At 41.4% G+C, this 23,400-nt stretch overlaps 1 protein-coding gene and 1 long non-coding RNA gene across 4 annotated transcripts in view; one reads left to right on the top strand and one right to left on the bottom strand.

Annotated features, from left to right (window-relative positions):
* cep85l (centrosomal protein 85, like) overlaps nucleotides 1-23,400 on the bottom strand; it is a 322,550-nt gene that overhangs the window by 164,774 nt on the left and 134,376 nt on the right. For all 3 annotated transcript variants that reach the window (XM_073057398.1, XM_073057396.1, XM_073057397.1), the window contains exon 3: nucleotides 17,981-18,804. In XM_073057398.1, coding sequence (XP_072913499.1) covers nucleotides 17,981-18,804 — 824 coding nt within the window. The remainder of the gene's footprint in view (nucleotides 1-17,980; nucleotides 18,805-23,400) is intronic.
* On the top strand, nucleotides 1,153-5,249 carry LOC140733703 (uncharacterized). Its single transcript, XR_012100335.1, has 2 exons — nucleotides 1,153-1,486; nucleotides 2,376-5,249. It is a non-coding gene; the product is annotated as an uncharacterized lncRNA (long non-coding RNA).

Genomic DNA, 23,400 nt, shown 5'->3' with positions numbered 1-23,400 from the left:
TGCTCCCTCCTCGAACCCATTATTCTCCTTTATTCATAAATAATTAGAAATTAAACTCAAGCCATTAATATTACTTCAGATATTCCCTTCAATTCCTTGTAGAAAAAGAACATACTGTATGCCAAAATAGGTGGCAAAATGAACTGTGATAGTGGCAATTATTTTTCCAGATGTACAAATCTGAAAGGGGATGGTGCACAGTTATTGGTAATCAAAATCCAGTTCCTGGAGACTGGCGCAGAAGTGGTACTGAGACAATCAAGTGACTGTGAGTTGAACCAGCAGGCTTTCTGAGAGGGTCTCCTACAGCAACCTTCAACGGAACATCCACGATGTAACAAACCTACAGAGTTCATACACACATGCCTTTCCTCTGCTCATTCTGTTGCTAAGAGGTGGAATTGTGGACAAGAGAGTCCAGCTGAACAAGGACGAAGGAGGGAGAGCCACTGGTCCCTGAATATAGTTTCCGCACCCTCTCTATGATGCCCCCAGGCTGCTCTGGTTTCGTCCTATGTCTCTCCCCACGTGTGCTGGTGTTTAATTAGCTGATGTAAATTTTCTGCAGTGCCAGAGAATTGGTTGGAATTGTTGGCTTGTGACAGAGAATTTCACAATGAAGTGAGTTTGGGAACGGAACTGATGGCAAGGCACAGCCAGCCAGCATAGGTTTACAGGGGTGAATGGCTTCTTTCTGCTTTGCAAGAAAAAAAATTATATAAAATGAGCAACTCACACAAAATGACGGAGGAACTCAGCAATTCAGGCAGCATCTATAGAGAGATTTAAACAGTTGACATTTTGGGCAAAACCCTTCATCAGGACTTCTGACCGTGACCCTTCCAAATTCACCAGAATATCTTGTGTATATTATATGAAATGAATATTCTGTGGAACTGTCGTTTACATGTACATTATAAACAGCAACACACACACAAAATGCTGGAGGAACACAGCCGGCCAGCAGCATCTACGGAAAAAAGTACATTTCCAGCATCTGCCGATACCCTCATTTGTGATTATAAACATGCATATGTAATGTGGGCCAGGAAGTACGTAACAGTAACTGGCATGTACATAGCCAGTTAGTGAAATAATCAGTTTTCTAATGAAATTCGTCAAGTGGAATGCATAAAAATTCTCCCACAGTAGAATGTGAGTAACTTAAAATAGTCTTTGCTGCAGATTCCATTTCAGAAAATACAAAATAAAATCAAGTTTATTACTTATACTTCATAAAATTTCTGTGCTTGCAGATGACTGAAAAATGGTGAACATTATTTGCAATGTATAAACAGAACAGAAAATAATAATCACTCTGCTACGATACGTGAACTGAGCTGTTATTGCAGTTGCACATTTCCTGCTGGGTTGGAAAACCTTTCCTTTTGATTAACCCAAGTCCCCTCCAACTGAAGATTATTGTAGCAAGTAAAGTTCATCTAAAAAAAATGAAACTTTCATTTCTTTCTTCAAATCACAAGAGGTAATCTACTTCTAATATGGCTCATAAAAATGTGAGAAGCTGATGTGACAGTGCAGCTCAAAATATGTTCGCATGATTTGAATGCTACTGCATGTGTATATTTATCTTAAAAATGTGAATAAGTAATGCTGAAGACTTCTATATGGACTTCTGAATAATTCAGAATCAAATAACTAGTTCATACACTGCCTAAGGGAGAAGGCAAATCATACACAACACCATATTTGCATACAGACTTAACGCTATGATGTATTACTACTGGAGAACAGGCACACAACGAATGTTTTACATATTATGGCATGTTTCCTATTTGTTCAGCTACAAAGGAGCTCTCCAGTTTACCTTAAATGGCTACAGTCTTCATCCATGCACATTTAAAAATAAAATATAAAATTACTCCTTGCATGGCTCACTAGGAAGAGTTAAAAAAGTACCTCGACTTTCAGCTAGAGCCCACTCGACATTACTTTATATGGTAGCAACTGAAACCGTGTCTGGAAAGCATTAAGCCTTTCCGCTCTAAAGATTTCCATTGGTAAGAAAACAACACAATGAGATTCTTAGACCAGAAATGGTTAACTTTTACTCATATAATTGAGTATGTTTTTGAGTGAGGAATTAGGGTGGGGGGGTTAAATATTGCAACAAGCAAGGAAATTAATGCCTTGTAAATGCTAACATTTAAACAGGGCTTCAAATTCTCAAGTGATGGAAATCCAGTGATGTGGACAGTAATAATAAATATTTAATAAAATGTCACTGAAGTAACCAATAAAATTATATTTGGAGGCATTAATAATTTTAATTTGGATCTCTCTATCAAATGACAATTGCATTTTATAACTATGTCCATACACCAAATCTAACAAAATATTTTACTATACAACAGGGAGGAATGAGGACAAAGGAAAACTGGCAATAAATTGGAATGATGATATGAATCCTTCAGACGACTAAAACGCGACACCAATTATTTCTGCGACAGGAGATATAACTTAATTCCCTGCATTCCATCAAGGTTGTGGCTGTGCTGGTGCAAGTCAATATAAAGAATGGATTACCTGATGAACAACAGAGGTCTCAGCCTGCTTCTGAATTTTCTTCTAATTGTCATTGTGTTGTTACTAATGTTTATTATTGTCAAACTCATCTGATCCTTTATTTCTGCTAAATTCTGTCATTCACCGAAGAAAACTCACTGTGGTGATTGCAGTTTTCAGAAGTAGAAAGGAGGACTTGATCTCAATCAAACTATCCATCTGAGATGTGCTGAGCTCCACGTTTGACGAAAGCACTCACGTTCTACAAAGACCCTTGCAATGATTGCCATTTTTAAATGTGCAAGTCCTTTCCTGGAAGGACACATCTATTAAGAAATATTAAAGTTAATAAAAATATGTTGTCTCTTCCAGGAACATCCTCAATAAGTTCCAAAACCATATAAAATCATTTTCTTTCTTAATCTATCAAATATTAATATAATCAAAATTTATGGACGTTAGCTGATTGATAATCAATAGGCTATTGTGTCGGGACCATTACCCCTTCATTCAGAAGTGCATTTCTGTCCAAACGTACTATTGAATTATGCCTTTGATGAAGAATGATTCTAAAAAAATAGTTGATATGAAACATTATCGAGATATTTGTGCTCTTTATTTCAGGAGCCCAAAATTTAAACAATCAAGGTCAGGGGAGGGGTGTGGAAAGCAAACACTGTGTTAATGAGTTTCTAAACTGATTCAAAAGCCCTCTCCTTTAATCTACCCACAATATTTGGTTTCCATTTCTCTATTTCTTAGCTTGTGAATCTTGAGGCAAAGCAGTGACTAACCCCTGTTCCAATGTAACAGGGGTAGTTACATATGAGAAATAAATGCTGAAAAGCATTAATTATTCACCGTCTTTGACTCTTCTAGAAAACCAAGGGACGAGCAGTAAATGTTGGCCTTGCCATCAAAGCCCAGATACCAAAGATTAAAGGTTGATTTACTCCAGAGTAGATTTGTACCAGTTTCAATTTTAAGTAACATTTACCACAGAGCTGATGCCTGGGGCCCTGGATTCAATCAAACATAAACCAAGTTGCATTCAACACTCCGTTGTGCTTCTGTTCAATAAGACAAACGCAGAATAATGGCATTAATTTTACATTCGCGCTGTGCATGTGGAGGAAGTAAATACAAAGCAGTTTTGGGCAGAGAATCATGTTAGGTCATTAGCACTAAAAAGGTGTATACTGTATCACATAACATTAAATGATTGGCAGACACTATATGGCCCATTCAGGACCAGTAGTTAAAGATAAACTTAAGTCATCCCTCCCAACTGATCTCCATCTTGGTACTTATCCCTGCAAGTGGGATAAGCGATACACCTGTCCCTACACCTTCTCCCTCACTACCATGCAGGGCCCTAATCAGTCCTTCAAAAGCAGGTGAAGCAACGTGTCACCTGCGAGTCTGCTGGGGCCATCTACTGCATCAGGTGCAGCCTCCTCTACCTCGATAAGACCAGAAGTAGATTGGTGACCCACTTCATCAAATGGCCTGTCACAAAAGGCGAGATTTCCCAACGCCCACCGATTTTAATTCAGCTTCCCATTCCAGCATCAGCTGTAGTATTTATGAATCGCAGAGTCTGAGCTGAGTGCCTCACCTCTGCTCACTTTAACAAAGCGGACATCTATGTCAAGCTCAAGGGATTTCAAGCATCATGTCAGCTTCACAACTCTTAATGACTTCAACAAGTTCAGAAGTGAATTAAGAAACTTCACGCATGAATTCTTTAGAGAAGTTCCAAGTTCAATACTACAAGGCTTTTCTTTAATAAATTTGAGTAACGTAACTGACGTTGCTTTCAGAAACTCCTTTAGAAATGAAATGGCCTGTGCTATATGACAGAATTTCTACAGACACAAGATATACAAGATGCTGTGAGATTTTGGTACTGTGAGATCCCTCCATTGTGGGATACGTTCTGAGCCACCACCGAGTCAATTTCACTTTTACCAACTCCTCTGCAAGCTGCATTTTTCAATATTCTTCCTCCTCACCAGATATGGGAAAAGCTCAATGCCAGTCTTCAATGGAAGCTGTACAAATACTTATCACTTGTTGCTATTCTCTCTGGACAGAGTGGCCTTCAGGTATTTCATCTATTTCTGATGATTCATTGGCTTTATAGCTCTTCTAGCAAATGTATGGCAACAGCAAAAGGAGCCATTACAGTCAAGGAGGCAACTCAACAAAATGCCCAAGGGTGAAGCCACATGTTGTTGGACTAAAGCAAATTTTTGATTCCTCATCTGTAACAGAGTACCTCAGGTGCTGTAAGCAAACATTAGAATATTAAGGCTCATTGTTTCCCAAATGACAATCATCAATGCTCAAAGAATGCAAGCTATGCCTCCACTTGCAAGTATTTTCCTAATGTGTCAATAAACTTCCCAATATTTGACAATTCTGGATGTGTCACAGAAGTATTGTTTCACATTTTTTAAAATATCCATTTTTAAAACTTTGTTCAGATGGTTCGAACAATCACAGATAGAGCATGTTAACTTTTTCCCAGCAATATTTTCCTCATAAAATAGGTCAGGATTTGGGGAGATTTAAGTTCACATGGTGGGCATATTCAACAAACATGCAAGAATGCTCTAGTCAATTAGAAAAAGATTTATGTTTATGTCGTGATTATTGCAGATTACAAAAGTGGGTATGCATTTTGTAAATTAGCATCAAATAAAACAATACTAAGAGTTTACTATGTTTTCTTATTTCTCTGACTGAATATTACACAAGACACTATATGGAAAGGTGATAGGCTGACTTGAGCTGACTGACAGGTGATCCCACCCTCAGTCCCAGTGACTCCTATTTCATATTTCAGCTCAAGTACAGTGAAAAGCCAACACCCAGTTCAAGATGGAGGTCATATGGATTTATATCAATGATTTAGATGATGGAATAGATGGTTTTGTTGCAAGTTTGCTGATGATACGAAGATTGGTGGAGAGGCAGGGAGTGTTGAGGAAACAGATAGGATGCAGAAGAACATAGATTGGGAGAATGGGCAAGAAAGTGGCAAATGAAATAAAATGTTGGAAAATGCATGGTCAGGCACTTTGGTAGAAGAAATAAATGAGCGGACTATTTTCTAAACATGGAGAAAATCCAGGAATCTGAGATGCAGATGGACTTGGGAGTCCTTGTGCAGAACACCCTGAAGGTTAACTTTTAGGTTGAGTTGGTGGTAAGGAAAGCAAATGCCATGTTAGCACTCATTTCAGGAGGTTTAGAATACAAGAGCAAAGATGTGATGCTGAGGCTTTATAAGGCACTGGTGAGGGCTCACCTTGAGTATTGTGAATGGTTCTGGGCTCCTCATCTAAGAAAAGATGCGCTGGCATTGGAGAGGGTCCAGAGGAGGTTCACAAGGATGATTCCAGGAATGAAAGTATTATAATACAAGGAACATTTGATGGCTCTGGCTCCATATTAGCCAGAATACAGAAGGATGTGGGGTTGCATTCATTGAAACCTTATGAATGTTAAAAGGCCTAGACAGAGTAGATGTGGAAAGGATGTTTCCCATGGTGGGAGAGTCTAGGACAAGAGGGCAGAGCCACAGGATAGTGGAGCACTCTTTCAAAACAGAGATGCAGAGAAATTTCTTTAGCCAAAGGTGGTGAATCTGTGGAATTTGTTGCCACAGGCAGCTGTGGAGGCCAGGTCATTACGTGTATTTAAGCCAGAGATTGACAGGTTCTTGATCACTGGGGGAAAGGCCAGGAACTGGGGTTGAGGAGGAGAAAAAAAAGGATCAGCCATGAATGAATGGTGGAGCAGACTCGATGAGGCAGATGGTCTAATTCTGCTCCTATGTCTTATGGTCTATATCTGACCTTCCACTTTTTACTAGATCCAGCAGCAATGCACAAACTCATCGAGGATAGAGCAAGGGATGTGCCCTGGATGGCACAGCCATCTTCAGCTCCAAGAAGGCAAGCAAGCAAGAACAATCTACCACCTCTCTGAAAATTAATCATTCCTTTTTTCCTCATTACCGGTGTATCAGTATGGTCACGGAGTCCCACTCACCTACACCTCATGATGTCAAAAGGAAAGAACTGAAACTGGAACTAGTTTATTGTTGTCAAGTGTTCTGAGATACAGTGAAAAGTGTGTCTTTTGTACTGTTCATACAGAGCAGATCATTACTCAGTACATTGAGGTAAAATAAGGTAAAGCAATGTCAATGCAGAATGAAGTGCAACAGCTGCAGAGAAAACGCACATTGAATCACTGTGGAGGATTTTTTTACTCTTGTGGGATAATGTCCTTTCTGACAAGGGGATCACTCTGCTTGGCAAGCAAGTCTTGTGGTTGTGAAACAATCTCGGGTTCAGGGGCCTCCTCCATGGTGGTTGCAGGAGTTGACTCTCGGACTGCCGGAAGTGTTTCTGGCAGGTTTAGCCACCTATCGCCTCTAACAATTGACTCTGCTGCCCTCAACTGATCGATGTGTCAGCTCCAAATGATATCAGATGAAATCTCCACTGTCTAGGTGAGTGGTCCAGTTCGGTCATTAATCTTTTCAAGTTCCCACTTTTGATTATCTCTGTAGTCCCTCACCCAGGAGTCAAACATCAAGCTTTCTTGTTTGAGAAGCCCTACAGTTTGTCTCAGCTGTTTGTCCTGCATACTGCTTCTGAGATTGGGTGTGAAGAGATCCAAGCAAGGGTCCACCCAGGAACACATCTAAAATGCTGGAGGAAATCAGCAGTAGCTCCCAAAGGGATTCGGCCCAAAATATTGACTGTACTTTTTTCCATAGATGCTGCCTGGCCTGCTGAGTTCCTTCAGCATTTTGTGTGTGTTGCTCGGATTTCCAGCATCTGCAGATTTTCCCTTGATAAGGGTCCACCCAGGAACAGCATAGCTGGAAAGTTGTTGGTTGGGGGTTGTTGCAATATGCGAGGAGGAAATCGGTAAGCTTCTGACAGCGTTAGTGTAGCGTGTTCTGCTGAAAAGCCTCACAGTGCTTTTGTTAGACTCTGGAAAAACAAGGTAAACAAGGTGGGACAACGGAAAGCTGATTGGATGAGGACTAACCAATCAGGAGGTACGGATGGCGGGGATACAAATGCTATTGGACTAGATACGCACAGGCATCATCCCTGATGAAGATGGCAGAGTTTGTCATTGAAACATTGAAACGGTTCAGATCAATACCTGGACATGACTGGAAGCCTGAGAAGAGTTTATTCATCATATACGCCGGAAAAGCCAACCTTTTTTCAACTGTACAATATTATTCAAATATTGCTGAAATATTAAATTCAGAATTGTCGAAGTCCAATTTTTCACACTAGGGAACTATTTTAAAGTGTTATGACAGCAAGGTAGAAGCTGTTCTGGGTGGTACGTGCTTTCAGGCTTTTGTATTTTCAAAAACGGTGTTGGTTCCTTGCCAAATCTCAGCCCTCATTCTGTAACAGCTAAGCACCACTTTCCCTATGCAGAATGGTGATCAGATGTAGGGTATGCTAATTGAAGTTCCAGTAACATCATCTGTTGTCATTCTTCAGGCAACGTGGCAGCACTCACACATCTTTCACAGCAGTCACAGTCAGATCCTGTTTCAAACCATGACATCTAACCCTGATATGACCTCCTATGTTAACAAACGTAGCACCCTGACTCACAGATGGAGCTGGCTGGACAGTGACCAAAATCTGCAATCAACGTCGTGATTCATTTCACTCACCACACAGGCCAGAGCCTGCGATTGATTCTGATCTGTTGAATATGGTTAGTTAAGAAGGTTCAGTCGTTAGGTATTAATGCTGGAGTAATAAAATGGATTCAACAGTGGCTAGATGGGAGATGCCAGAGAGTAGTGGTGGATAATTGTTTATCGGGATGGAGGCCGGTGACTAGCGGGGTGCCTCAGGGATCTGTTTTGGGCCCAATGTTGTTTGTAATATACATAAATGATCTGGATGATGGGGTGGTAAATTGGATTAGTAAGTATGCTGATGATACTAAGGTAGGAGGTGTTGTGGATAATGAGGTGGGTTTTCAAAGCTTGCAGGGAGATTTATGCCGGTTAGAAGAATGGGCTGAACGTTGGCAGATGGAGTTTAATGCTGAGAAGTGTGAGGTTCTACATTTTGGCAGGAATAATCCAAATAGAACATACAGGGTAAATGGTAGGGCATTGAGGAATGCAGTGGAACAGAGAGATCTAGGAATAACAGTGCATAGTTCCCTGAAGGTGGAGTCTCATGTAGATAGGGTGGTGAAGAAGGCTTTTGGAACGCTGGCCTTTATAAATCAGAGCATTGAGTACAGAAGTTGGGATGTAATGTTAAAATTGTACAAGGCATTGGTAAGGCCAAATTTGGAATATTGTGTACAGTTCTGGTCACCGAATTATAGGAAAGATATCAATAAATTAGAGAGAGTGCAGAGACGATTTACTAGGATGTTACCTGGGTTTCAGCACTTAAGTTACAGAGAAAGGTTGAACAAGTTAGGTCTCTATTCATTGGAGCGTAGAAGGTTGAGGGGGGATTTGATCGAGGTATTTAAAATGTTGAGAGGGATAGATAGAGTTGACGTGAATAGGCTGTTTCCATTGAGAGTAGGGGAGATTCAAACGAGAGGACATGATTTGAGAGTTAGGGGGCAAAAGTTTAAGGGAAACACGAGGGGGTATTTCTTTACTCAGAGAGTGATAGCTGTGTGGAATGAGCTTCCTGTAGAAGTAGTAGAGGCCAGTTCAGTTGTGTCATTTAAGGTAAAATTGGATAGGTATATGGATAGGAAAGGAGTGGAGGGTTATGGGCTGAGTGCGGGTAGGTGGGACTAGGTGAGATTAAGAGTTCGGCACGGACTAGGAGGGCCGGAATGGCCTGTTTCCGTGCTGTGATTGTTATATGGTTATATGGTTGTTATATGAATATGCTAAGTGAGTTTATTTCTTGTCCCACCACTTTCTTAGATGCCTTGGGATACTAGATTTACAGTCCTGATTCAAGGTAACATGCAAGGTTGGATGTTGGCTGCCCACTGCCAGATGGGATTGACAGCATGTTTTATTTGATTTTTATTGAGATATAGCACATTAACAGGTCCTTCTGGCCTACCAACTTCTTGTAGCAGTATTCCAGCAAACGACTAGACCATGTTCCAGGTGACCCCAGCTGTCACAGTACACATCACTGATCCCTGCCTCTTTAACTACCATTTGGTTCCAATATTTACAATTGGTGCTGACTGTGGTCCACTTTTTGGCAGTGGTTAGCTCAGTACTTGCCTTGAACTGTTCAAGACTCAGAGCAAACCCCCCCACCCCCCATCTGTACGGTAGTCAGGTTGTTGCTTCTCTACATTTGATCTCAGAGCCTGCTGATCTTCGCATTTCAAATCTTCTTTCCTCACATTACAGCATCCTTTCCTTTCATGTGTTATTGTGCACAGTGCTGGGAGACACAGGTAATACTTCTAGATCAGGGGTTCCCCGCCTCTGGTTCTTGATGGTAATGGTTCATGGTATCATAAAGGCTGGGTGCCCCTGTTCTAGATCTTGTTTCATTGATGATATATACCATTTCCTCTAGTTTTCAATTGCCATGTTCTCCTGTGAATTTATCCCGTAAGGTGCTAATTTTTCACACCTACTGTAATAGTTTCTATTTTATCCTTCCATGGGTTATCTCCCTTGTGTTTACACAAGTGGAAATATTTGTCTGTCATCTTTCCTCTATTGATGACATGGCTCAAGATTAACCAGAGGAAAACATCCTTGGACCATTCTCCTCCCAAGTCTGAGAACCGCCACGTGGAACAAAGCAATCTCATTTTTTCAGATGAATGGTCAAGACTCTGTTCAGTCCAGCAATTTATTTCCAGATCAGATCATTGTCCCATCTGGGGTACTAACTATAAGATGGTAATCATTCTTCAATCTGACAAAACGAGCACCAGTAGGTGAATTGTGCATAAAGTCAAGAACCTATCGATGCAAGAGATTCTGTGGACGCTGAAAATCTTCAACAACACGGACAAAATGCTGGAGAAACTCAGCAGCTCAGGCAACATCTATGGAGAGGAATAAATAGTCAAGATTTCGGGCCAAATCCCTTCATGAGGACGCGCTGATGGATTATATGTAACGCAATTATTATAGGTTCGTAATGAATTAGTGACTATTGTGAATGCAAACCAACAGTAGCATAACTCTACAATAAATGGGGATTACAATGAGAAGGCCATTTCCAATAAATAAACAGGTCTAGGGTAAATATGATTCAGGCAAGCACAAACATAAAAGTTTGAATGTTTCTTTTAAGGGAACATAGGACTGTTATTTGTATGAATATTGACACACCCTTGCAAATATACTGTTCACCAGGAAGCAGTAATTTAGTTTAAAATTGTATTGACAAAATATTTTAAACTATAGCAAATATAATAAAGAAAAGGACCCATTACATATTGTGTGCACATAATGATTGGACCTCATTGTTGCGTAATCAGTCCAGTTTGCTTCATTTTGTTTACTCACTGCCTGAAAACACAGTCCAAACAAATCATAAATAAATCTCCACGCAACGTCCAAGGACAAGGCATCAAACTTTCTCCGAGGTCGTGTGATAACTAGCTAATTAAAAGTTGTCTGTAAATTCTCCTTTTTCTGCATGAGGAAGTTCCAACAGCAGCATCTGTCCTTCCAAATGGGTTCTGTGAGCATTTCACCATGTTCTGCTATGTTTATCAGCTGTCTCCATTCTTTTGTCTTTCTCCTTCTCTTTCCAAAATGACTGCACTCTCTCCAGAAAATGGCTGCCCACCCCCCCCCCCCCCCCCAATCCACCCGATTCCTCTAGAATGTTTCAAGGCAAGTTATTGGCCAAATGTTAACAAGACAAATCCTGCTGACTAATTCAACAAGCCTAACTTATCAATTAACTGAGTCACACAATTGTATAATGTAATTAAAGGAACACATTGCGTTTTGAGAAAACCTGCGGGAAAATAAAATTCCCAACAGTATAACTGTATGAATAAAATAAATCAGGGATATTACACATATATAATCTATACATGTGGCACTTGTCCACAGCTTTCACACTCTGGAGCCTTCAGATATATGTTTGTGACATTATTTTCAGTCTACCCCTCTATCTGCCTTGCAATGCAGTCAATAAGAATATGCTCCACAAGCTTAGATCTATGCCTCAATCCTCAGACAGAGGACACTCAATTAATAACCATATATTGTGCTTAATGGAGCCTATTTGATTTAATTGGATCTAATGGTAAAACATGGCACAGTCACTAAAGATGACTGAACATACCTCTTCCCACCCTGTTCAACCCATGGACTCTCACAGCTACCTGGACTATATTTCTTCTATTTCACACATGTCTGCCCTCAGCCCATCCTCCCACCACCCTACCAGGGATAGGGTTCCTCTTGCCTTCACCTACCACCCCACCAGCCTCCACGTCCAGCACAATTCTCTGTAACTTCCGCCCACTTTCCGCTTTCCGCAGGGATCACTCCCTACATGACTCCCTTGTCTGTTTGTCCCTCCGCACTGATCTCCCTCCTGGCAGTTATCCTTGCAAGCGGAACTGGTGCTACTCCTGCCCCTACACCTCCTCCATCACTACCATTCAGAGCCCCAAACAGTCCTTCTCTATAAGTCTGTTGGGGTCATGTACTGTGTCCAGTGCTCCTGGTGTGGCCTCCTGTAAATAGGTGAGACCTGATGTAGATTGGGAGACCACTTCGCTGAGTTCCGTCTGCCAGAACAAGCAGGATCTCCCTGTGGCCACCCATTTTAATTCCACTTCCCAGTTCCATTCTAATATGTCTATCCGTGGCCTCCTCTACTGTTGTGATGAGGCCACGTATAGGTTGAAGGAATAACACCTTATTTTTCATCTGGGTAGCCTCCAACCTTTTGACATGAACATCCATTTCTCAAATTTCTGGTAATGTGCCATTGCACCCCCCCCCCCCATTCCACAAGCTCGTCCACTCTCTCACCTTATCTCCTTACCTGCTCATCACCTCCCTCTGGTGCTCCTGCCCCCTTTTCTCATTTCCATGGCCTTCTGTCCTCTCCGATCAGATTCTCCCTTCACCAGCCCTGCATCTCTTGCACCAATCAACTTCCCAGAACTTCCCTTCACACCTCCCTCTCCTGGTCTCACCTATCACCTTGTGTTTCTCCCTCCCCTCCTCCCACCTTTTAAATCTACTCCTCATCTTTTATTTCTCCAGTCCTGACGAAGGGTCTCGGCCCGAAACATCAACTGTACTCTTTTCCATAAATGCTGCCTGGCCTGCTGAGTTCTTCCAGCATTTTGTGTGTGTTGCTCGGATTTCCAGCACCTGCAGATTTTCTCCCGTTTGTCATTGAAGACTAATGTTCTTTTGGGCTGCAGCCAGGTCAGTACTACCTGAACGTTCAGTCCTTGCTTGCTATTACATTTCCCTCACACGTATCATTCACATCTATTCCTGTCCCATTCTTCATGCAGACACCCAATGTCATGAACAACTGCTTGCCTGCCTTTGTCTGTATCAGCTTAAAATGACCATACCGCTTTGGCCTGGCTCATCTTTGGTCACTACCTTTCCATATAATAAGCCGACAACTGACTGTACAAAGTCACTTGCACAGGAAGGTCACTTCAACAAAGACATTTACAGCCTGTATCCATCCTGCTGTATTGCCTCAGTTAATTAACAAACTAAAGTTCACTGTTTTAGGTAATAGAAACATCACAACCTATATTGTTTACATAGTAGCTGCACAATTCGCAAGGGTTTAACTTACCTACAATTACACTTCAACCAATATTTACAATAGAAGATAAGAAAAGGTATTGATCAAATCTACAACAATTCACCTCCTAACATTGGGTACAGACAGGTAAGTGAAGTCAGCAGTCACTATTGGATTCCCATGATGTCATCTCCCCTTCTTCCACCATCTCCATCAATTTCAGGTGGAAATTCACCTGCTGGACTGTTTGGACTAGCATCATTGCAATGAACAGGATGCCTTGGTCCCTTACTGGCTAAATTTAAGTGTTTCCTGTGTACAGGGATATGTGAATTGAGGAAACACTAAATTGGAGAAGCAACTTAGGTCATCAGCTAACCCAACAGGTATTTTATATCCTGCTTCCAGCCATTTCGGGCAAGAATATTTAAACTTACTACAGAAGTAGAGACCCTAAATCTGAGTAATGCGCACTTCAGAACAATATGCACCCTTTAAGTTCTACTCCTTGGCTTTTAAATGATCCCTGTGTTTTTCATGAGAGTTATTTATACTACAAATCACCACTGAAGATTTTTCACATTTCTGAGAAATAATGGCACAACAAAAAAACAGATGGCAGTGTGAAAATCACTTTGATGTCATTTGATTCACTCCAGAAATTGTCTAACAGTCTCTTTCTACTCCAATATTAAGCTTTACATCATCCATGTTACTAATTTTAATCTGTTATCTAATTGTTCTTTACATAGGTGATGTGTTCAACAAGGGCGCCAGAGTTTTAATTCTTCATCTACCTCACACTGTTAGTGCAGGCAATAACAAGCTTTGTTACCTGAGGGTTTTCAGGCCATGTTCTTGTGTGATTAGATAGATAGATAGATCGATAGATAGATTCCCCTTTTTGATGAGATTTAACACCCGATAATTTCTCATAGATTCAGTGCTTCAGTAAATGAGTTCCTCAGCCAAGAAAGCACCAACAAGTACCAGCTATATAGGGTAGTATAGCAACATAGTGGTTACGTAATGCTATTACAGCACCAGCGATCTGCGCTTAATTTTGCTGCTGTCTGTAAGGAGTTTGTACATTCTCCCCGTGACCACGTGGCTTTTCTCCAGGTACTCTGGTTTCCACCCATATTCGAAAGATGTACAGGTTAGTAGGTTAATTGGTCATATAGATGTAAGTGGGCAGTACAGGCTCATTGGGCCGAAAAGACCTGTTACCGTGCTGTATCTCTAAATAAAGCTATGTCCACGTAGCCCTCCAAGACTGAACTTAAGTCAGCTGTTTCTAGATTGTCATTTGCTGGTTAGATCACATAGGATCTACAAAGTATCTCAAACTTAAGGTGGTGGGAGGAAAGTAATTTTCCCAGCTATAAATTAACAAATAGGTTATTAGCCAATAAATGGATAAATGCACATCAGCGGTAGAGATCTCTGTCATACAGATATACAACTTCATTATACATCATTTGAAGACAGAAAATAAAATGTTTTCATCTACTGTGCTAAATTGAAATGAAAAAGAAGAATACATGTTCCTTAAATATTTTCGGATTTATTGAATTTCTGTAATTTATGACTTTGCAGGCATCTCAGCATTTTTCTTCTCTACTTGCACCTTTTTGCCCATTCATGGACTTTCTCTAAATGAATTACATTTATATAGCACCTTTCATATGTAAAATGCATTCTAAAGCACATCACAACTGATATTAAACACCTTAAGACTGGGCACTGCAGTAATAGAAACATGGAATTGGTACATGTGTCCCTGTATGCAACCCTAAGATTCTTTTTCACACGCGCATTCACAGTGAACCCCAGAAACACAATAGAATCGGTGAAAGCCCACACTCAACAGTAAGGACAATCAACCAGTGTGCAAAAGACAACAAACTGTGTAAATACAGAAGAGGGAAAACATAATAAATAAGCAATAAAATGAAGAACATGAGATGAAGAGTCCTTGAAAGTGAGTCCATTGGCTGTGGGAGCAATTAATGATGGGGCATGAAGATGATTGAAGTTATCCTCTTTGGTTCAAGAGCCAATGGCTGAGGGGTAATAACTGTTTCTGATCATGGTGGTGTAGGTCCTGTGGCTCCTGTACCTTCTTCCTGATGGCAGAAACGAGAAGAGAGCATGGCCTGGATAGTGGAATTCATTGATGATGGATGCTGCTTTCCTGCAACAGCATTTCGTGTAAATGGGCTCAATGATGAGAAGGGCATTGCCATTGTTGGCCTGGGCCAAATTCACTACTTCTCATAGGATTTTCTGTTCAAGGGCATCGGAGTTTCCATACTAGTCAATAAGCTCTCCACCACCCATTTATAGAAGCTTGTTAAAGCTTTAGATGTCAGGCCAAGTCTTGGCCAACTCCTAAGGTACTGCCGTACTTTCTTCATAATTGCACTTACATGCTGGGCAGGCCAGATCTTCTGAAATCATAACAGTGGAGAATTTAAAGATGCTGACTCTCTCTTCCTTTGATTCCCTGATGAGGACCGGCTCATGGACCTGTAGGTTTCTCCTCCTGAAGATGATAATCAGCTCCTTGGTCTTGCTGACATTGAGTAAGAGGTTGTTGTTGTGGCCTCATTCAGCCAGATTTTCAATCTCTCTCCTACGTGCTGATTTGCCATTGCCTTTGACACAGCCAATGACAGCGGTGTCATCAACAAACCTAAATACTGCATTGGGGATGTGCTTAGCCTCACAGTCCTAAGTACAAAGTTCATTCGGCCTATCAAACCCATGCTGACTCTTGCAGCAGCAATCCTGTCAATCATGTTCTCCAACTCCTTCCAAGTAATGCTACAATTGGTGTCCAGCTTCCTTTGAAAAGTGAGGATTGAAGCTAAGGAAATATTCACAGCTTCTCAAATCTATCTACAATATAGAAATTCCTCATCCTTTGAACTATTCAAATCTTCCCTATGCCTTCTTAGGTCTTCAACATACGTCCAAGGAACAATGACCAGAAATGGATGCAGACAAACTATTATCAAACTGTGAACTAATGGTCCTAATATCAACCTCTGTCTCCTTGCCTCTTTCTGGTCAGTTTTGACTGATATGTGCTGGTGAGTGAAGTTATCCCCTTTGCTTCAGAAGCCTGATGATTGAAGGGTAATAACTGTTCCAGAACCTGGTGGTGTGGGACCTCAGGCTCCTGTACCTTCTTCCTGATGGCAGCAGCAAGCAGGGAGCATGGTTTGTGCAGCTCTCCTTGTAGATATACTCAATAGTGGGGGGGGAGGGGGCTGGCCAGTATCCAACACTTTTCAAAGGCTTCGACATTGGTGTTCCCATACCAGGCCGTGTTGCAACCAGTCAGGATACTCTCCACTATGAAAATTTAGCTTAGGTGTTCAACTAATGATCACTGTCTTCTTATAGTTAAGCAGACTGTTCCAAAGGCAGGGAGGACTTTAATTCAATGTTCTGTTAATTGGATTACACAGATGAATTGTCAACCTTAAAACAATACTGCACGGCATCCTACAAAGGAACTAGCACTCAGCTAGGCAATGAGGCCACTGCAGTCAGTACCATGGGTTGGGGGTGTGAGGTCTAATAATGTTCTCCATTTTCTCTGCTTTTCTAGTTGTTATGTGCTGGTGTGTAATTCCATTAGAGTTAAACAAACTTTGCAGTGCTTGCCCAAGAGAGTTTCTTCATATCTGAGGCTAGTTCATAATCTGCATTTGTGAAGAGTATTGCAGCACAGCATGTTCACGATTCACTTGATCTTGACTTTGAACATGTCATTCAAGAGTACAATCCTGTCTGGAGTGCTCCCATAGCTTATACCCCTCTGGAGGCAATTGCAGAGGCTTAGGTGTTGCCTTTGAGCAAATTCTAGACATCAAACCGAAGTCTTCAATGTTCAGCAAGAGGACTGTGTGATGAATTTACAGATACCTTGGGGAGCAAAGTTTGAGTGAACTATAAAGTTCAGGACAGCTAATGGCACATTATTGTAACTGGGCTCTTCATTGCTTTTGCTAATCTGATTTTAAATTTAGCATCTAGATCTTAAATTAGTGAAAGATGTTGATAAATATTATTTTTAAAGATAACTATGGAAACGTCCAGAACACAGAACTGATTCCATTATCTATGGACTCACTGTCAAGGACTCTACAACTCAAATTCTCCGCATTACCTATTTATTATTATTAGTTTTTAAAAATTTGTACAGTTTGTCTTTTGCACATTGGATGTCGGACCTTGTGTGTAGTTTTTCTTTTGTTCCACATAGTATTACTGTGAATGCTTGCAAGAAAATGAATGTCAGGGTAGTTTATGGTGACATACTGTATACTTAATTCAATAATAAATTCCCTTTGAACTTTATTTTGAACAGTGTAACTGATGGAACCTTATGAAAAATATTCCATGGCTGAGGCTGTTGTAAATGAGCTCAGTAAAGGTAAAAGAGTGAGCAAGAAGGATTTTCACAAACTGCTTCTCATACCTTTCCCATAACCAAACTAGGAACTGTGGACAAGACCATAGTATTCTGATTCTTATTTTCGGAGAAAAACATGTTAATACAAAAATTCCCAAAAGCAAACATATTTCTGTTGACGATACTCAAGCAGTTCATTTATTTCAGTACCCTCCAGGTGCATTACGCAAAGAAACAGATATTAAATGCTTACCTGCTTCTGATCGGCTTCTTGCCTCAGCTGCTCCTGCGGCTGTTTCTGCTGCCAACCTGTAAATGCACAAGAGTCTTCAGTGGGGCCGAGGCCAAGAGCAGTGGCCTGCATCTGGTCACTAAGCCACCGCTGAGTCCTCAGAGAAGAGGGAGTTGTTGCGCCACAGGCAGGCTTGTGTTCCCAAGACGTAAAGCCACGTCTCGGTCTGTAAGTCTCCAGGTCGTCTGGGATGGCTTTGGTTGCAGTCAAGGCACTGAGTGCTAAGTCTGAGCGCTTTTTGCTGGGTGAGGATGATGACAAAGAGGAGTCACCTGCAGCATTATAAAAACTCTCAAATTTGTACTGCCCATCAGAAATGGGACACTGGCTCTGGCAGAACTCTTTGGTAGATGTATCCCATCGCTTTGTTTCCTGGGTTTTTGAACATTCTCTGTTGCGATATGTAAAGTTGTCCAGCTCAGTTTCCCCATATGTACTAGGCTTAACATTGAAATTTGTTACAGTGGCCATACAGTTTGCAGAGTTTCCATTGCCAGCAAACTCACAGTCAGGACTCTCCGTCCCCGTTCCATTGAGCTTGGTGAGGGACGACCATTTCCTGATGGGTCGGGGGTCCTTCATGTCCAAGGATGGGTTCCGAGTAAAAACATTTTGTGACTTGCTAGGCAACATCTTGGAAAGGTTCACTTTAGTACAGGGAGCTCCATCATCCTTTTCCCCAAGTCTGCTTAGTGAGGGATTAGAGGTAGAAGGCATGACATGGGCTGTAGGGATGGCAACGTGCGATCGGATTGGTTTGAAGGATGAGATTCCACTTGAGTGCTCTAGAAAAGGAGGAAGAAATAGTGAAATAGAGCAGTAAATAAATGCATTCAACTCCAGCTGAAAGCAAAGCACATTGAACACATATCTTTATGGAATAAATATAGCTTATTGAACTCTTTCTTATAGTCACCAACCTCTCTTTTAATTCCATTTATTTTTTTTCCAGATCTGGAGAGTGTCATTGAGAAGTTGCCTGACCTGGTCCATGCCTGCTTTCGTCTGGGTTTTTTGGTAAAGTGTTTCTTTCAGACCTACTTTCTACATACCTCTTCACACAACTGTTTCCCACCCAGTACACAAATGATTCTACTAGTGTTGCTTCATGCACCTAAAGTCAAAAAAATCCATTACTGTACTTTTGTTGCTAGTTTTCAACCTGCTTTCAACTTCCCATGGTACTGGATTCTGCTTTTCCCTTCCTTGACCTCATAATCTCCATCACGGGACATAGGTTTGTGAACAATATTCACATGTTCCGACAGCTATTTTGACTGCATCTCTTTTCGTCCACAGTGAACCCCCACACCTGGTGACCCTGTGATATCTATCTCAGAGGCTGATGTTAGAAGAGGAGTGGAGCTTAATCCACTGCTCTAACTCTCTGTACACTGATCGCAGCTCAAATGCCATCTATAAATTCGCCAATGACATCACTGTTTTTGTCAGAATCTTAGATGGTAATGAGGAGGGGTACAACAGTGAGATAAATTGGCTGGTTGAGTGATGTTGCAACAAAACCTTGCACTTTATGTCAGCAACACCAAGGAATTGATTGTCGGTTTCAGGTCAGGGAATTTGGGAGAACCAACTCCAACAAAATACTGGAGGAACTCAGCAGGCAAGCAGTATCTATGGAAACAAATAAACAGTTGATATTTCGAGCTGAGTCCCTTCATCAGGGTCAAAGCTGCCCAAAACAGCTGCAGAATCTCGTGTTTAGAACACACACCAATCCTCATTCAGCAGTCAGTGGTAGAAAAGGTGAGCAGCTTCATGACCCTGGGTATCAACATCTCAGAAGATCTACCCTGGGCCCAACATATCTATTTTATTGTTTACCTATTAAGATGCAGCACAGAAAAGGCCCTTCCAGCCTTTGATCCATACTGCCTAGCAACCCCTGATTTAACTCCAATGACTATTCACAAAGACCAATTAACCTACCAGCCAGTACATCTTTGGACAGCGGGAAGAAACAGAAGCACCCCAAGGAAACCCACACGGTCACAGGGAGATTGTACAAAATCCTTACAGGCAACGGCAGGAATTGAACTCAGGTCCCTGCTACTATAAAGCGTTGTGCTAACCACTAACCTTGCCACCCCATCACAAAGGCATGCCAATGGCTACACTTCATTAGGTGTTTGAGGAAATTGTGTGTGTCACCAAAGACTGGAAAATTTCTACAGATGTATATTAAATCAAGATACATAAAAAAGTATACAAAATAAAGAGAGACATGGGTGGGGTAGACAGTCTGAATCATTTTCCTTAGCATTAAAAGCAAGTGGGCACAAGTTTAAGGTGAAAAGGAGATTATTAAGTGTTCCGAAGGAAACAATTTTCCACACAGAGTGACAGGGAGCAGTTGGTGCAGTCTTTTATGGTTATTGGACTTATTGAGCATCCCTGCAAGAAAATGAATCTCCGGGTTGCATATGGTGACATATATCTACTCTGATAATAAATTTACTTTGAACTTTTGATGGGATATTGGAACAGGTACAATCTTTTTGTGTAAGAGATAGACAAGTATTTGTATGGGCAATGCATGGAAAGACCCAAGGAGACACAACAGATGCTGGAAGCTGGGACAATGATATCCTGGAGGAAATCAATGGGTCAAGCGGCACTGGAGAAAGTAATTTTAAATGTTTTGGGTCAAAACCCTGCATCAATGCATCAAATGGGACTGGTGCACATGCACAAGATGTTTGGCACGGAATGGTGCACCAAAGTATTATTGTTGTGCTAAGACGCAGCAGCATCTACACTTTGAGGAGACTGAGGCATGCAAGGCTCCCCAGCTCCATTCCAACCACTTTCTACAGGAGCACCATCGAGAGCGTCCTGACTGGCTGCATCATTGTGAGGCACAGAAGCTGCAAGGCATCAGAACACAAGACCCTACAGAGGACAATAAAAACCACCAAGAGGTTCATCAGGGCCTCCCCTCCCATTTATGACATGTACCAGGAGCACTGTAGATGAAGGGCCCAGAGCATTGCTGAGGATCTCCACCACCCATCCCACAAACCTTTTGACCCACTACCATCAGGAAGGATGTACAAAAGTATCAGGACTAGGACCACCAGACTGTGTAACAGCTTCTTCCCTCAGGTTGTGACAGTAATGAATACCCTGCCACAACCATGTTCCTGTCACTAGGTCAACAAGCTGTTTACTGCACTGATTACTGTTTACCTGTGTTGCGCTTTACTACATGCATTTAGAATTATATTTTTTATATAATTAGATTCCAAACACTTGGTTTATTAATCATTACAGAATGTCTCTCTGGTGCTTCCTGCTCCCTCCCCTCTCCCTTCCTCTTTTCCCAACCATAATTCCCTTCTCCTTGCCCCCTTCAGTCCACAAAAGAGGCTCATATCAAAATCCGGTTTATCATCATTCACATATATCATGAAATTAGTTTTTCTTTACTGTGCAAAAATCTTAGGCACCCTGGCTATAAATATGTACCTAGGACTTTTGCACAGTACTGCCTATACAGTCAGATGGCAATAAACTTAACCTTGACTCAAACATTCCTTCCAAGTAGCGATTGATGCCTTTTCTTTTTGTGTCAGAATTAGTTAGCCCCATTGTGAGCTCATCCTACCATAACCCCAGCTCAGTTTGTTTTTCTCCACAGATGCTACCTGACTAGATGCCCATTTTCAATGGTCCCTGCAGGTTCTGATTTCTAGTAATAGTTCTGCATTCCACTATTGCCTTCTTGCTTTTCCTCTCTTTATTCCAACAGTTACAACTAACAAATAGTCACCATCCTCCCTGGGGAAACATCAGCAGTATGTATGCCATCTGGTTGCCACCTCCAGCCCTCCCCTTCCTCTGCGACTGAAAACCCAATTGTTTGCTCATTCTAAAAGGTCTGGTGAAAAGTCAGTGACCTGAAATATTTATTCTTTCTCCCCTCTCTCCGCAGCTGCTGGGCTAATCTTTTGGATGGTTCCAGCATTTTCTGTTTTTATTTTCAAGTTCCACTACCTGCAGTTTTCTGTCACTTTTTCATTGAATGTACTTAAGCGTTTAAAGCAATTTCAGCAATCAATATTTGAAATAGGAACATGTATCTCTGAGTTGTAATAATGAAGGAATTAGATGCTTATGGAGAAATTGAACTGTCACACACACTTCCAGAGTTTTTGCCTACAAGGTCTGTCAGGGCCTTTTCAAGTCCAGCAGTGGTTGAATGACTAGCATTGGGACTTCCTAATCCAGGAAGCTCATGACTGCAGGTCATAACCGGAGACCAGTGAAGATAGGAATAATGAGCATCAGGCAGGAAAATTGTAATCCACTTGGTGATTCAGTCTGGTTTCAGGACTAATCCTCCCAGAATAATTAAATTGCAGCTCCGTCAGCTTGCTTTTAGCAGCTCATTGATTCCAGACCCCACCCCAACTTTGAGGCAGCACGGTAGTGTAGTGATTAGCTCAATGTTAATCAGTGATCCAGGTTCGATTCCCACCACTGCCTGTAAGGCTTTGTAATGCCCTTCAAGTCACCCCACAGGTTTCCCCCAGGTGCTCTGGTTTCCTCCCACAGTCCAAAGACATTCCAGTTAGTAGGTTAATTGGTCATTGTAAATTGTCCCATGAATAGGCTAGAATTAAATCGGGGATTGCTGGGTGGTGCAGCTCGGACCAGAAGGGCCTATTCTGCCTGTATCTCAATAAATAAATATAAAACAAAACATTTTTTAAAAATTCCATCCAGATCCACTACTCCCAAAAGCTTGTGGCAGACAGCAACCTGGGGTAGAGTTGCAAAGGTGTTGGCTCCCATCTACTGCATGCATGACCTGCAAAGGGTGGGCGGTGATCTTTGCCCAAATATTTGAAGATGAATGTATTTTCATTCCCAAAATTTCCATAATTTGTACACCCAATAACTCTACTCTAAATTAGCTCAATAAAAAATTCTGAAATGAGGGAATGACATTAAAATAGCAACGGAGAGCAGGAAGGTCTTAGCTCCAATGTTTGGTTAGTTTCCCGATAACATATTGAAGCTAGGAAGATACGTTGCTAGTCAGTTTGCCTGACAGGATAAATCAGACTGCAAAGATGCCCCCCTCTGTGATACACCATCACAATGGCAAGAAATCACCACACATCACCAGGGAACCTCACAATAAATCCTACAACTTCAGATTCAGAATATGCCACACAGGAAGCCCAACACTGCTGTTTTATGAAGTTCTCACCTCCAGTTTGAATTTCACAAACAGCATCAGTGTGACGCACAGCATTACGTTAACAGCAAGCAAAATGGTGGCATGGAGCAACTTCTCGATTTCAAGGCTTAAAGTGTGGTTAAAATTACAGAATAGGCTAGTCAAAATTTTC

The sequence above is a fragment of the Hemitrygon akajei genome, chromosome 9 (genome assembly GCF_048418815.1).
Source record: "Hemitrygon akajei chromosome 9, sHemAka1.3, whole genome shotgun sequence".
In the NCBI taxonomy this organism is placed as follows: Eukaryota; Metazoa; Chordata; class Chondrichthyes; order Myliobatiformes; family Dasyatidae; genus Hemitrygon; species Hemitrygon akajei.
This window is presented reverse-complemented; position numbering and strand designations above follow the sequence as displayed.